This window comes from Protopterus annectens, chromosome 3.part0 (assembly GCF_019279795.1).
Source record: "Protopterus annectens isolate FY-2018-M chromosome 3.part0, PAN1.0, whole genome shotgun sequence".
In the NCBI taxonomy this organism is placed as follows: Eukaryota; Metazoa; Chordata; order Ceratodontiformes; family Protopteridae; genus Protopterus; species Protopterus annectens.
This window is the reverse complement of record NC_056731.1, coordinates 367710156-367727263: the sequence shown is the minus strand read 5'-3', so window position 1 is coordinate 367727263 and position 17108 is coordinate 367710156. Positions and strand designations below refer to the sequence as shown.

Genomic DNA, 17108 nt, shown 5'->3' with positions numbered 1-17108 from the left:
AGGCACATCTGTGTGTCTCACAATGGAGTCTCCTTTGACTAATATGTTGGGTTTATGGTTAAGCCTTAGTGGTTGTGAGACACAGGTGTGTGAACTATGCATGGTATGTGGTGTGGAGGGCTGTGGAGATCGCATGTGTTTTTGCCTCGGAGGTCTCCTTTGTTTGGGTATGTTTTTGTTGCGGACCTCCACATATGTTGGTGTGTGTTGTGTAGGTGTAGGTGATGTTTGAGGTGTAGTGATTGTGCTGACAACTTTCTCAGTGCCAGACATACTGGCTTGTGAGGGCGAGAGCATTTTGACACCTAGATCCTATCTATCCCATTGTAATTGATGAACACAGAAGAAACCACTAATTACTGGTTTTATCCAGCTCTCAATTAAACTATGATCTGTGGCCAATGTGTAGATGCATTGTTGGTGTTAATGCAGCTATATTATTTCAACCAGGTTGGTCTGGGACTTTTGGACAATGTGAGTAATCAGCAATTTTCAATTTGTGATAGGAAGCACCAATAAATCTCAGACACCACCATTTGCACTCCTGTGTGGATTGTGTTCTAGCACAACTACATTTCAGCCTTTATTGTAATTTTTCATTGTATAGATAAATTGTTTCTGGGTGGACATCCTTGAAAGCTTTATGCACTCTTTAACTAATATGGCTAGTTTCTTTTTTGCCCCTGAATTATTAGATGATGCCATTGTCATTATTTAGTCCTGTTTGTTTAATTTGCAGTGCTCTGCCAATAGAGATGAGTCACTTGTAAAATATGTTTGGATGAACCTATTACATACCTGAAAATAGCAAGTTGTTGTAAATAGACAGTGAAGTCCAGCAATATTTATGATAAAGTTAAGAAGCAATATTTTGATGAGAATGTTATGATTCTTTTCCACTTCCAGTGGTAGATTAATATGGGAATGCATTAAGACATATTTGAGGGGTTGATGAATGAAGAGAATGAGAGGGAGAGAAGGTCGGATGATGTAGGGATAGTGAATCATGAAGTGCAATGGATTAGCAAGGAGGAAGTAAGGATAGCTATGAAGAGGATGAAGAACGGAAAGGCTGTTGGTCCAAATTACATACCTGTGGAAGCATGGAGGTGTTTAGGTGAAATGACAGTGGAGTTTTTAACCAGATTGTTTAATGAAATTTTGGAAAGTGAGAGGATGCCTGAGGAATGGAGAAAAAGTCTTTTAGTACTGATTTTTAAGAATAAGGGTGATGTGCAGAGCTGTAGTAACTACAGAGCGATTAAATTGATTAGTCACAGCATGAAGTTATGGGAAAGAGTAGTGGAAGCTAGGTTAAGAAGGGATGTGATGATTAGTGATCAGCAGTATGGTTTCATGCCGGGAAAGAGCACTGCAGATGTGATGTTTGCTCTGACAGTATTGATGGAGAAGTACAGAGAAGGTCAGAAGGAGTTGCATTGTGTTTTTGTAAACTTAGAGAAAGCATATGACAGGGTGCCTAGAGAGAAGTTGTGGTATTGTATGAGGACGTCGAGAGTGTCAGAGAAGCATGTAAGAGTGGTACAGGATATGTACGAGGGTAATGTGACAGCGGTGAGGTCTGCGGTGGGAGTGACGGATGCGTTTAAGGTGGAGGTGGGATTACATCAAGGATCAGCTCTGAGCCCTTTCTTATTTGCAATGGTGATGGACAGGTTGACAGACGAAATCAGACAGGAGTCACCGTGGACTATGATGTTTGCAGATGACATTGTGATCTGTAGTGAGGGTAGGTAACAGGTGGAGGAAACCCTGGAGAGATGGAGATATGCTCTAGAGAGAAGAGGAATGAAGGTCAGCAGGACTAAGACAGAATATATGTGTGTGAATGAGAGGAAGGATAGAGGAATAGTGAGGATGCAAGGAGTAGAGGTGGCGAAGGTGGATGAGTTTAAATACTTGGGATCAATAGTTCAGAGTAATGGCGAGTGTGGATGAGAGGTGAAGAAGAGAGTACAGGCAGGATGGAGTGGGTGGAGAAGAGTGTCAGGAGTGATTTGTGACAGACTAGTACCAGTAAAAGTGAAAGGAAAGGTCTACAAGAGGGTAGTGAGACCAGCTATGTTATATGGGTTGGAGACAGTGGCACTGACAAAAAGGCAGGAGTTAGAGCTGGATGTGGCAGAGTTAAAGATGTTAAGATTTGCACTGGGTGTGACAATGGTGGACAGAATTAGGAATAAGTATATTAGAGGGTCAGCCCAGGTTGGAAGGTTTGGAGACAAAGCCAGAGAGGCAAGTTTACATTGGTTTGAACATGTGCTGAGGAGGGATGCTGAGTATATTGGGAAAAAGATGCTAAGGATGATGCTACCAGGTAACCGGAAAAGAGTAAGGCCTAAGATAAGGTTTATGGATGTGGTGAGTGAGGACATGCAGGTGGTTGGTGTGACAGAGCAAGATGCAGAGGACAGGAAGAAATGGAAACAGATGATCTGCTGTGGCGACCCCTAACAGGAACAGCCGAAAGATGATGATGATTAAGACATATCTAGAGGCAATTAAAAGAAACAAAGGACAACTGACATCTATTCCAAAAAACTATCTACAATAGGGTTAGACCCATGAGGAAAGCCAACACGTGTGCCCAGTCTGAACTGGGAAGGTGTTGGTTAGGTACCCTCAGAGTGGATATTTTAGAGGTGGATCAGTTATATCAAACTACCAAACTAGTTTGCTTATAAGAACAAACAATGAAGGAACATGTGTCATGCTGTGTTTCTTTATAGGAGTATAGAATGCAGGAACATTTGTGGTGTACCTTATTGTTTATCCCCCAATATGATATAAATAGACAGGAAGGAATATACATGAATCCTATAATAAAGAACTCCAGTAATTCCATTTGGAATCCATTTCATAAGACAACATTTAAAGGCTGCACAAAATTAAGAGTATGTCCTAAAGACCTAGTTCCTCAAGGACTTACAAAGACAGAGTGCCACACCTGTTACATATGGAATACTTTCAGAATTATAAATCTGCCAACTTGACTACCTGAGGTATTACTGAACAGTGAGAATGGAATGCCTTTCAAAAAAAATGTCATGAATTGTTGATCTGTTACTGTAACATTTGGATAGTAGGTCATCTGTTTTTCACTATATGTAGTCATGGTATATTTTGTAATAAGCATGAATAGTTTAGATTGTTGGGATTTTAAATAGCGGTCTTATTTACATAGTTTTGTAGGTGTGTTTCAGATGCCAGTATGTACTCATAGAGGATTTTTTTAGTATCATGTCACATAAACCCTGGAATGCAGTATGATACAAAATGGTCAACTGCTTTTGAGTAGTTAATTGATAGAGTGGTCTGTCTGTCTTTCCACTTTTTTGTTTACTTATTTATTTAATGGCAGGTCATCTTCATTAAATGCATAACTTTATTTTTTTTTTATTTGATTCAAGCTTTTATTACAAATAATAATTTTAAGTAAATTAGATAGCAATTATTTGGTACTATTAGAAGGTCTATATTAGCCTAAGATATTAGATTTGCTTTCAAACTCTCTACTGTGTCTTGGCTAATTATTTTGGAGAAGATAGCAAACCATGTGATATAGTATCTTTTATGGAGTCATTTTGTTTTGTGTGGATTACAGTGGTACCACTGAGCTTGAAATATTGGAAACATATGTGGATGAGGACGCAAAAGGTAACAGAGATAAAAATTCAAAAGACTTTAGAGAGTTATGGCACAAGGTCCAAGTGACCAGCCTTCCTGAGTAGTGGAAGTCTTGGTAGTGCTGCTTGGTGAACCATTAGCTAAGCCTGGACATCTCTACTTAAAAGCTATTTTGATGTCACGGAAGTAGAAGTTTGCAGTAATGACACCATTGTATAAAAGTTGGATCTTGGCTGGAGCAAAGTTATTCATTCATGTGCATTTTATTGGGAGAAGTCTGACTGAGCAATGCTCTTTTTCAAAGAAGGGTGGAGGAGAAAAGCTTGACAAAAGTTATACTAACATACTGAGGAGTGATAAAAGTTACTAACACTCAAATAATGACATATGCAATCAAAATGAGATGAACATGGAGAACAATGCAGAGTAATGCAATTTATATAAAAACTTGTAACTACACCAGCAATACTTTACAGACTAAATCAGAAGGGATGAATATGTGTAATACAAAGCAAACAAGGTAAGGTTAGCATGTAGTAATGTTATGGTGGGGGAGGGGGGTGAATAATTAAAGAAACAGACATGGGGAGAGCTCTTAGGAGTATAAATTAAGGAATGATCAGAAGGGGGGGGTTAATATAGCCATTAGTCTCATTTTTATCCCAGAAAAGATTTTAGAACATATTCTGTAATCAGGCTGCTGAAGATCATGAATGTTATTTCTCCTACATGTAAGACAGGATTATAGCCTTATGCAGCCAAGGTCCTTCCAGTCTAACGTAATTCATATCTGTGTCTGTGTCACTTCTGAAGTGGACAACAAATTACAAGTGAATGGTGAGTGTCTGGATTCCAGCAAAGTCTTTGACACTCTACTTTGCAAGAGACAGGTCATGACAAATCTTTGGGCTGAAGATCATACTACTGAGGTGATCAAGAAATTAACTGGCCAGAAACAAGAGTGCAAGATGTAAGACAGAATATTCTGGAGAAGAAATTGTAAGTGCGACAGCTGCAAAATTGTATACTAAGGTAGTCCTGTTTTGGCATACTGTTATAAGATGTAACCAGATTAAACAGCAAGATCAACCTATTTGTATATATATATTTACAGAGTAATCATAGATAAAAAAGCCACTCTTCAATAAAACCTGATGTGACCAGCAAAGTGGATGGATTGTTAGCTGGAATTTAATGCAGAAAATACAACTCTGAAGGCTTTAATATGTGAAACTGAAAAATAATGCATATGCTTTAAGTGAAGACAGAAGAGTAAAAGGATTTGGGATACACAATTCTCAACAGAATTTTGTATGACTTTATGAAACAGGAGTGCAAAAGCCAACAAATGATAGGATGTATAGTTAGGGAAGTGAACTGTGAAGATGTTGAGTTTGCCCTTTCTTTGAAAAGGCCTCTGACAAGGTTGCTTTGAAATAGCATCTAGTTCTGATGATGTTATATTAAAAAGGGCATAATTCTGGTAGAAAACAATTATGACTGTGTTAATAAAAGTGAAGACACTGGAGTTTGATGAACAAACACATCAGCAACCTTAAACTGGAAAGGAGAAGAGAAGAAAAGGAATAGGAAGTGGGCATAATATTATATTGTTACTTAAGTAATACATTTGCTTTGCTCATGCATGTTCAACATTGTAAAATATGAGTACATCGATGGAATTTTCTCTGAGTTTATATTAAGTCTGAGATTGCTGTATCAAGCAGAATTCCTCTTGCAGTAAGGTATGGCAGTCCCACAATTGCTATGGGTCAGTGGGGTTGGCCCAAACAGGTAAAGTACTGAACAATAGATGTTATTCCCTAGTCTAGTCTAGGCTAATGTGTCAGCCTGAGCAGCCAAGTGCTCCGAATTATGCGGAATAATCTGCATTCGATCATAAGCAAACCTACTGTTCTGCTGTTCTGCATTCAACAGCTTTGACTCCGCTACACAGGTTTTGATTGTTTTGTATACCACAATTACTGCCAATCAGCATCGAGGTATACAAACTAATCAGATAGGTACTCCGCTGTTCTGCATTGAACAGCGTTAGCTAGGCTACATAGTTTTTGATTGGCTCGTATTCTGCAATTGCAGCCAATCACCATTGCAGTATACAAACCAATCAAATAACTATTCCTGAGGATGGGAGCCAATGAGAGCTCCCAAATATGTGACCATTCAAGTAGGAATGGTAGGCAATGCTACACACCTATAAACACTGATTTGCATGTGCTGTGGTGATAAATCTAACTTAAGATGACACTGTGAATAATTTATAGTCTAACACTGTTAAAGTGGCAACTTTGAGGTCAGGTAATGTCTACAGTAGGGCAGAGATTAATGCTGTTAAAATAAAGGGGATAGACATGACTAAAATCGATATTAGTGGGACTGTAATGATACAATACGTATCTACTGTTAATATAAATTAAAACAACAACCTTGATCTGTTTCAGTCTCGAAGTAGCAGCCAGCACTAAAACTGGACAAAAACTGAAAATCTCCTCTCTGTTGGTATTCATTGTTGTAAATAAGAGTTATCATCCAAACTGTAAGCACAAGTAACTTAAAAGGAACATTTTTATGGTTTTACAGCAGGACAGTAACTCTTTAACACTCATCGTGTCGCTCAGCTATTTGCCTTATACAGTACTACACCTCTTAGTCTTTTCCCCTTGAAAGTATTGGCTCTGTGCTTTTAAGAAGTGACAGGTATGTATGTGAATTGCAACCATATGGTATATTTCGACGTACAGAAAACAAATGCAAAAAGAAGAAAAAATGCTAACATGTATTTTCATGTTAAAATAACTTGAAAATACATTATTACAATACCAGCATTTGGTACTGCAGTCTTTCAGTTCCTCCGAAACAGATTTCACCATCCTACGTTCCCCATATGCAACAAGTTTCCCATATACAAGTACAAGAAATTGTTTTAATACTTTTCAACCAACTAGGATTTAGGCAGAATGATAAGATTTTATCTTGTCTTTTATTCTTGCTCCTCCTAGATTTAGTGATGTTCTTATTAATGTTGGGGCTTTTATGGATGTATGCTTTAATAAGTAACTGAATTAAGGTGTATAAACAGATTCAATATTACTGTGTGGGATCTAACATAAAGGATATGATGTCTGAGACTCAAATATCTATAATTACCTTAATATTTCATTACTCAGTGATTTGCCAGAAAGCTAAATATTTTATGAGGGACAGACCAAAAATATGAGGCAAGAATTTCGGCATACTGAAAAAGTTTGGGAAGTTGAGCGGTATGACAAGGGTGAATGTGTGTGTGTGTGTGTGTGTGTGTGTGTGTGTGTGTGTGTGTGTGTGTGTGTATACACGTGTGTGTGCGTGTGCATGTGTGTGTGTGTGCGTGTGTGTATGTGTGTGCGCGCACGTGTGTGCATGCGTGTGTGTGCGTGTGTATGCACGCACATGTGTGTGTGGGGGGTGCATGCTCGCATGTGTGTGCGCACATGTGCATGTGTGTGCGTGCACACGTGTGTATTTGTGTGTGTGTGTGTGTGTGTGTGTGTGTGTGTGTGTGTGTGTGTGTGTGTGTGTTTGTGTGTGTCCGCAAGCATATTTTAGTTGAAAGGTCATGGCCATGGTCAAGGTACACTTTTTGCGCAGTGCGAAAATAGGGTGTTCCACATTTTGACTGTTTGTCACACATTACTATGGTCTGTGTTCCACATTGGCCCCTTAGCAGGTTGACACCTATGGTCTCAGCGTACTTGTCCCAGTCTAAGGACAGTGGGAATGCATGCTTGATGGCCATGCTACCAGTTATGCATGCATTCTCCTGATCATCATACAAGTGGCACAGTTGAGGAAGCTGGCCTCTCGGTCATGCACCTCTACCTTCACAGCAGCTGTGGTACTGCAGCAGACTCACTGCCTGCAATACGTGGGTTGCCCTACAGATGGAGCTGTGTCACCAAATTGCTCAGGGCAAACTCATAAGGTTTACCAAGACAATGACAAGGATCATGCTACACCGGAAATGGGTAATATGATTCTACATGAACCTCATTACCCTGTCATGGTGTAGTGGCATCCCATGCAGTTCCTTGTACAACATTTTGTTTTTACTTCACCCCTCCCCCCCCCGAGATGATCTCATGCCCAGGAGACAGGATGTACATCAGGTGCAAAGTAGCAAAGCAGGATGGCAGAGGCTTTCCACCATTCTAACCAGAACATTCTGGAATCCATTTTGTAGTACGTCTCATGGAGAGTTTGCCACTATGTTTTTGTCTTGAGGTTACAGTATCTCTAAGTAAGCATTATCATTTTGTGAGAATTGTCTTGTTAGCTGTGTTATGGATTTTTGTGCTAAATCTGAGCAATCAGACGTTCATGTGCTTTGCAGCTGTGATTAGATTATTGTTTGTGTACTGTATGTATTGGTGTATCAAGGTGCTTATAGTATTGTGCCAGCAGAAACACATTTTTAAAAAAGTAGTTACGCTGTCACAGCATTTAACTACAATGAAAGAAAACTGTTCTGAATTATAAAGTTAACACTTTAAAATTGTTATTCTGTGTTTCATACTAAAATTCACAAATATTTCTGACTTTTTCATGCCAAAACTGCAGTCATGTCAAAGTTATGTTTTGTTTTCCAGGGCGCATACATGTTTCAACCGCTTGGATCTTCCTCCATACTTGTCATATTCTATGCTGTTCGAGAAGTTAGTGATTGCTGTGGAAGAAACTAGCACGTTTGGGCTTGAGTGAAGAATCATCTATTGCAATGTTATTATTGCGTCCACTTTCTAGTAATGACTTTGTGGACAAAGGCATCAGCTGTGTTCTTGTTATCCACAGGGTTTTCAAATGTGACTTTTATACCTTGACTGAAAGCACCCCTGCATGAAGAACAGAAGTAACAAAAGTCTGCCACCATTCCTTATTTTTCAGAACAGCCATATCATGTTTTATAGTTGACACAGCAGACACAGCTTACTGAAAATGTTTACTTCTACCTTCTTTACTACTGACCAAACTGCAACCTCCAGTACTCAGAAATGCCGTGTTAATTAAATAAACTTAGGACATCTTCCAGAGTAACTGTTTTCAGGAGCTTACATCACTTTGGAATTTCTTCTGTCACTGTTACTTTGTAAATAATCTTTTGGAAAACACTGACAGTTATGCTAAGACTTTATACACTCCCGCTCAATTTACACTAATGTGTCATCAAAGCTGGCCTGAACCTGGCAGCACAGGTGTGATTGAGGAACAAAACATAACTAAATCCGTAATGCAGTGCAAAGTATTTCATGTGACACATTGCAGCTGTTCATTGCTACTACAATGATTCAGTTGCACTTCAGTAATATTAGGGCATCCCTATGTTTACCATATAAAAAGGCACAAACATATACGAACTGTAAAAATGCAGCTTGGTTTGTAACATTAAGTAAGCAACTTCCTTCTCCGAGCAGAGAAGGGAACTGAAATGATACACAGTATTTCTGTCAATATTTTTAGTTACTTATTCAGTGTCGGAGAACACTTTCTTGAAAATGAATGAAGTATAGACAATCCCATGTTTTACATCTGCTGCCATTATTTTCTTGTTAGGGCTGTGTGTTAACATTGGATGCAAACCTTCAAAACCACTGCACTGAATGTCCATATAGTGTCTACATATCAGTTAGTGTGTTAAGGATGAAATTTAAAGCTGCAGCTAAAACAGGTCTTTAGAAATGAATTTAATATTACTATAAAGGTTTAGAGATAGAGGCATATTGTGCAAGGTGGTACTGGATAACAAAATATGCACATGTGAATTACCATCTCTGTCAAAAGCATGCCTCTGGGATGAAAAAAATATACAATTACTGTCATTAATATCTGACGTACTTCGGCTGTGGAGGTGAACAAGTTATAGCATATCTTATCATATCATATCATATATGTTTATAATGGAATCCTCTGCATACAGCAGCATATATAATATGGAGCATTGATGTCTTTGGCCCTGTATGATTTTAAGTGTTTATCTGCAAGGGAGGTATGTATTCTGGTAATACTGCTTGAAATGGAGAGAGAATTATCTGACCTCTCCTCTCGTCACACCATTTACCAGACTGTATAAGGTCCTTTTTGAAATGTATAGCCTTACTTTTTAAAGATTTGGAGATGAGCTGTCTCCTACCTAAATGTATTAGGTAATTGGCAAGCAACTACTAATCAGTCATCAAATGTGTCCTCCTAAAAGCCTGGTTTATTTACAAAATGATTGTCTTGCTATGTTTGTCAGCTTCACTTAGCTGATAAAATGATACCATCAGGGAGATTGACTGATATATGTAACTACTGGTGTCTGGGACTCTCTTTTCTGTCTTAGCCAGTTGCATAATTTAACTGTGAACTCAACAGTAATATGCTAAATATTTGTGTTTTCAGCTAAGGTTGAGTGCCTTAATACAAGAAGTAGTAATAGAATTGTCCTGGAAATGCTGAAATATGTAGAGGAAATAAACTCAATAGATGTTCACAGTAATCACTGACTTGGGGCATGAAAATATGGGATTCCTTTTATTGGTTCTGCCAAAGAATGGCTTCAATGAAGCTGACGTCTGTCTAACACCTGTCAAAAATCATCAATGCATCTATCCTATGCTCTAAATCTGAAGTGATGTCTTGAGGAAAGTGCAGATGTACTCTTACTTTTTAAAGCCAACACTGGCACTTTCCTGTAATCGTGCTGTCATATTCTGCATAGATAACCAGTTGCTACTGTCCCAAGACGGCACAGAAGATGGCAGCTGCTTGACAGTCATGGTGTTCTTCTTCCTTGTTCCTTTAACACATTCATGTCCTCATATGGAGCAGTGCAGCAGCATACAGGGTGAGCAGGAAGATGCAGAGGTTGGGGCAGTGCAGCAGCATACAGGGTGAGCAGGAAGATGCAGAGGTTGGGGCAGTGCAGCAGCATACAGGGTGAGCAGGAAGATGCAGAGGTTGGGGCAGTGCAGCAGCATACAGGCTGAGCAGGAAGATGCAGAGGTTGGAGCAGTGCAGCAGCATACAGGGTGAGCAGGAATATGCAGAGGTTGGGGCAGTGCAGCAGCATACAGGGTGAGCAGGAAGATGCAGAGGTTGGGACAGTGCAGCAGCATACAGGGTGAGCAGGAAGATGCAGAGGTTGGGGCAGTGCAGCAGCATACAGGGTGAGCAGGAAGATGCAGAGGTTGGGGCAGTGCAGCAGCATACAGGGTGAGCAGGAAGATGCAGAGGTTGGGGCAGTGCAGCAGCATACAGGGTGAGCAGGAAGATGCAGAGGTTGGGGCAGTGCAGCAGCATACAGGGTGAGTAGGAAGATGCAGAGGTTGGGGCAGTGCAGCAGCATACAGGGTGAGCAGGAAGATGCAGGGTTGGGGCAGTGTAGCAGCATACAGGGTGAGCAGGAAGATGCAGAGGTTGGGGCAGTGCAGCAGCATACAGGGTGAGCAGGAAGATGCAGAGGTTGGGGCAGTGCAGCAGCATACAGGGTGAGCAGGAAGATGCAGAGGTTGGGGCAGTGCAGCAGCATACAGGGTGAGCAGGAAGATGCAGAGGTTGGGGCAGTGCAGCAGCATACAGGGTGAGCAGGAAGATGCAGAGGTTGGGGCAGTGCAGCAGCATACAGGGTGAGCAGGAAGATGCAGAGGTTGGAGCAGTGCAGCAGCATACAGGGTGAGCAGGAAGATGCAGAGGTTGGGGCAGTGCAGCAGCATACAGGGTGAGCAGAAAGATGCAGAGGTTGGGGCAGTGCAGCAGCATACAGGGTGAGCAGGAAGATGCAGAGGTTGGGGCAGTGCAGCAGCATACAGGGTGAGCAGGAAGATGCAGAGGTTGGGGCAGTGCAGCAGCATACAGGGTGAGCAGGAAGATGCAGAGGTTAGGGCAGTGCAGCAGCATACAGGGTGAGCAGGAAGATGCAGAGGTCTCCTGTTAGCCAGAACAGTGCAGAAATGACTGAAGCAGTGAGACATACAAACCCCGGGCTGTTCTCTACAAACTGGCGGGTATGAGACAATAAGGAATGGCGTTTGTTTCTTACAGACGTTCAGATAGAAGGATGGCCGTTTTTTTCTCATTCTGAACAGCGATGTTTATGGTTTGCTAAAATGCAGCAGCCTAGTCATAAGACGCATAATAATTTGATATCACAGAATGCTGAGGGACAGAAAAGACCAGTATGGACCTTGTCCACTTCCTAAAAAAAGCTCAGAATGTATAAATATATGGTAAAGATCAGTTAGGCCAGAGGCGTATTGAAGCAGTGCTAAAGGAAAAATTGTACTGCCTTTTTTTTCCTTTACTTTGTGGCTTGTTGGTATCAGCCTGTGTATGTTATTCTGGGGCTCAGAATTTTCAAACCAACATAAAATGTAATTTTTCAAGAGTGGATGAGCCAGACAGTTTTTATTTACATTATGATTCCACTTGCCTGTATATGATTTTTAATAGTTTCTCCTCTTACACATGTCACATGCCAAGCACAGTGTCAACATCCTATATGAGACTTAAAGATCAAATGCAAAATTTTTTTTTATGTCCCAGGTTTCATAAAAAGTGATCCCAGTTTATTCTGCATACTTCCTAGTTGATTAAAATATAATTTTCTTATCGAAATATTAGCTCAGATGAGATTGTTAGACCAACCTTTTAAGTATATGTCAACACCCTGCATCTCATCATTATATAGCATGATGATTTCTTTGTGGGGAAATGTTTCTTTTTGAGGCAGCAGTGATCAGTGGCAAAGTCAAAGAATATGTAAATGTAAGAGATGAAATATTTGTTACTATATCATTATTAAAGTCACCAAATGGTCTTCAAGAAGGGAATATAATCATGAAGTTGCATTGAGGTAACATAATGCATGGGATGTGACAGATTCACAGAGAAGGAAAAGTAATTATTCAGGAAAGCAGATGATATCTGTGGTATTGTCAGAGCCTGAAAATCATGTCACACTATATGGGACATGTCGTATATATGTGCAATAAGTCTATGCCTATTATGCATATTAAATAGAGCAAATGCATATGGAAATGGTCATAAACAACTTGCAAGAACATTCATTCCAAAAAAGAGTCCCTTTGCAGACACTAGAGTATTCAGTAGTAACAGGTGTTTCAATGATGTCTATGTATAAAATCACACAAGCTCCTTCGTAAATGAGTTTGTCTGATGGTCATTATCATTTGTGCTATTAATTTTGCTGTTCCTACAGCTGCTAGATTTCAGAAATAGTCATGCATCTTGGTGTATCCTTGCATTACTTTGTAGGTAAATTTGATGTGTACAACAACAATTTAAAAAATGCTATGTATCCTTTGAAGATGGCAATACTTTTTTCATGGCAAACTCAATGCTACAATGTTACAGTATTGCAACATGTGGAAAAATAACAGACTCAGAACCTCATTAAAGGTTGTCAAGGAGTTTGCATCTGAAAAAAGTCAGGGTTATATACTCTGTTAACCCAACTAAATAAACTTATTTTAAAGTTCATTAGGGATGAAGCTAGCCTTACAACTATATGATCGGATATTTAAAAAAAGTCTCTCTAAACAAATGAGTTAAAATTGTGAATGTATCTCCGTCAGTGATTATTTCTAGCTGAGTAATGATGAATTATGAACTTAAACCCAAGGATGTCATTAATTCTACAATCTAAGGTCTCAAAATAAAAAAAAAAAATACAACCCAATGCAAATGGTCTTGAGGATGCTCAAAACAATATTAAAAAAATAAGAATGCAGCTGTTAAGAGCCTCCATCCCATATACTTAACGGACTTCTACAAAACAGATTGTTATTTGGAAGAATGCTTATATAACTAAAAGACCATATGATTATGAAACAACCCAAAAACTTCATTATAGCATGTGAGATTAAAACACAGTCTTCTGAAATGCATGACACCCTGTAAAACAGCTGTATTTTACAACAAAAATGAAATGATAAGGCTTAATGAGAGTGAATAAGTGAAAGAAAATATAAGCCAGCATTATACGTAATAATAATACAAAGCAGAGATGCTTAAATAAAACCATATGCACTGATGACATACATAACAGTGAAAAAATCAAGAATTAATTTTATATATATATATATATATATATATATATATATATATATATATATATATTGAAGCTTTTGTTTGAATGCACAAAACATCAACTGCTGTTTTTGCTATCACAGATGGGAGCCATTTGTTAGTGGTCAAATGCTGGAGTTATTGAAAAAGCAATATCAAATGTTGTTTTTATTAAAGCAGTATCCATGCAGCAGAGGTAAGTGGAGATAAGAATTTGTGTGCAAGCATTTGCAAGTTAAGGTTACACTGAAGGCTAAGTAAAGGAATACATTTAATGTTGTCTGTGTTTGTTGTTGTGTTTGTGAAAGTGTGTGTGTGTGTGTGTGTGTGTGTGTGTGTGTGTGTGTGTGTGTGTGTGTGTGTGTGAAAATTTACTCCAGGGCTGTCCCTATACTACTAATGGACAGATGCAGGTCCTAAATGCTTTATTCCATGCATGAGTCCCCTCAAATTATCTATGGCATGATCCAGTTATTCTCATTAGGTTAATATATAATTATCGACCATGGTATGGGTAAGACCAATCTCTAACCAAGTTGAATAGATTATTTCAAGCATAAAAAAAAGAAAATTGGCTAGGCTTAAAAAATGGCCCGCAAGGACAGCTAACCTCGTACTTTACTACGAACCTATGAACCTGTAAACAAATACATTTTGTGCAAGCAGTTTTTCCCCCACGATGTTTTAACTAAATACATGGAGTACTTAAATAAATAAATGTAATTTAATAAATGTAACTAGTTATAGAGCTTCTATCGACTCAATCTTTGTAGACTTTTTACACATCCATAAGTTTAGTGGTGGCAGAATCACCTACTCTGGAGACCTCAGTCTCTACTGTAACTTAAATAAGACATGCTGGAGCGATAAATATTTCTCATAGGCAGCCATTCATGTGAAGCAAAGTTCCTCCTTAATCCAATTCAAGTGTAATGTGGACAACTGGATGGAGAACAGGTAATTCCTTCCTGGTTCTCCACGTATGTCTATAATGGACACAGGCAGCCTATAAATGGTTCATCTCCTAGGCTCCTGCTTGTAAATGTTTCATCTCCCAAGTCCCTGCTTACACGTATCAAGGGTACCAAAACTTATCAGAGATTTGGTATCCATGGCTAGGCTTAAAAAGGCCCTAATGGTCTTTATCCTAGTACACACCTATGAAACTATAAACATAGACCATTTCTCTGGAACTACCTTCCTCTCTATGTGAAGTTAAGTCACTTACTTTATTCAAGTGCAACCTAGACACATGGATGGGAAGCCATAAGTTCAACCCTGCCCTGGTTTGGTACCCTTGTCCCACATTGACAGATGATCATGAAAATACCTGTTTCTGGGTTGTGGTTATTCATGCTTACCATACAAAGAGTTCTAGAGGATTATCTCACCTTGGATGATGCAAGACTTCTGCAAAATTCAGGGGCCTTGGTACTACTAAGGCTAGAAACTGACTAGGAATGCATGACTAGTCTGTTTAAAGATCTTCACAGATCAATGGCCTATCAATAGGCTACTGTACCTGAACCCATAAATTAACACATTATGGAGCCATAATACACGCCTTCATTTCAACACCCCTTAGTTGCTTACAGTATCTATCCCAGAAAATTAAAAACTAATCTAAGATCAACTCTATTAGTGTGCAAAAAAAAAAACTCCAAAACTGTCTCACTAAGCTGGATTGCATGCCCATGAAGGAATGACCTATGACCTTAGAGCATACAGAGATATACAGTGACCCTGGATGCTACTTAGAAGTGCCAGAAGTCTGCACCAGTACTTTGAGGTGCACCATGTCAAACACCCACAGAAAAAACATTGCTGTACCTCCAAGTGATGCCACAGCATTCCTGTTAACCTCCTCATGTTCCAGGGTTGGAATCTAATGAAATGCTTGGTAAATGAGGTCACAGATGCACTAAGCTGGTGATATCTGAGCTAGATTTGACAAAGGGTAGAATGTACAGCTGAGGGGTAAGAGTGAATATGGAAGTAAACCTCAAAGAAATATTTATATTGCCAGTTTGGCTCTCACCCATGCCTTTTCCAAAAGTATTTCAACTTCTGTTTTCCCCATTTCCTTTTTCTACACAAATGGTATGGCCTCTTATCAACCACTGCAGCTACTGGGATGCAAAACTTAATCCACTTTTAAATTATTTTAATCCTCCCCTTATTGCGGCTCTGGCCAGCACTCAGGCACTCCCAGGAAAAAAAAAAGTATATTGCTTTCTGAGTATGTTGCATGGTTTCCATGACAAAGTGCACCCAGGTTTTAGGTGCAAAGAGCAACAGCATCTGTTGACAAAGATGGATGTATTTTCTCTGTGGAACTGCATCTTGGAATGCTGAGTGCTAATATTTAAGATATGTAGTGTAGTACATTTGTTTGAGCTTTAAGAATGCAACTAGTAAGCGCGGATATGGGTGCAGCATGCAACGTACTCTTGTAGCACTAGATATCCCCAAAACTTGAAATGTGTCAAAAAAATATCTTTAAGAGAAAAGTAATAAAGTGATCACAGAAGGAGCGGAGAGTCTATGTTGTATGTCTGTTACTTCCATTACAGAAGTAGTGGACATGGTCTCAGTCTTTTATTCCTGCTTATCCTTCTCTTGATGAATTGCCTGCTGTAGAAGTTATAGCTGATGTAAGTGCACCTTTTTCACACTTTGCAGACTTGTGCTATTTCTGGGACTTGAAAGCCTGCATTCTGATAGTGGTTGCTTATGTCTGGCAACATAGTGTTTTACCTTCTACCATCAGGCTGCACCAGGTATATTTTGTCCAAGAAGAGAAACAAGCACTTAGCTAAAATGTATTTCAGTTATTCGCCCAGTTGTATAGAGCTCTATAAATGTTGTGGGGCTGCAGGGTCAAAAAAATACATCAAAGTAAACTATTGTTTATTTCCACTAGTAATGCGTGAAATAGAAAATGATTTAATTTGGAAATGCAGTCTTGAAGGTCTTGCAGATGTCACATGGAGATAATGTTATTCTTTGGAACGGGAAAGAATTTAGTCAGCACTCCATCATTATCTGCAATGCTTTAGTAATACTGGCATGTGCCTTAAGTTAGTTGTTCCAGATTTCTAAATGAGGAATCTTACAAATATGAGGTAATGTTTTGCTCCATATATGCATGACCCCATTGTATTATCCCATACATTCCTGTCTTTATGAGATGCTAAATACAGAGCACACACATTAGGTAGAAAAATGTGCTCCAAGCAAAAAGCTCAACCCCATAAAAGCAATTTATATTCAGCCATAGTATTTTATTCCAGTAATTTAAAGCATATATTTTTGCTTACAGCATATTATTTTCGGTA

General features: G+C 39.2%; 1 protein-coding gene across 1 annotated transcript in view; it reads left to right on the top strand.

Moving 5' to 3' along the window:
• HECW1 (HECT, C2 and WW domain containing E3 ubiquitin protein ligase 1) overlaps positions 1-8735 on the top strand; it is a 2794797-nt gene extending 2786062 nt beyond the window's left edge. Inside the window, exon 29 of the mRNA XM_044065592.1 lies at positions 8295-8735. Within this exon, the coding sequence (XP_043921527.1) occupies positions 8295-8406 (112 nt within the window). The 3' untranslated portion in view covers positions 8407-8735. The remainder of the gene's footprint in view (positions 1-8294) is intronic.
• The last annotated feature ends 8373 nt before the right edge of the window (positions 8736-17108 follow it).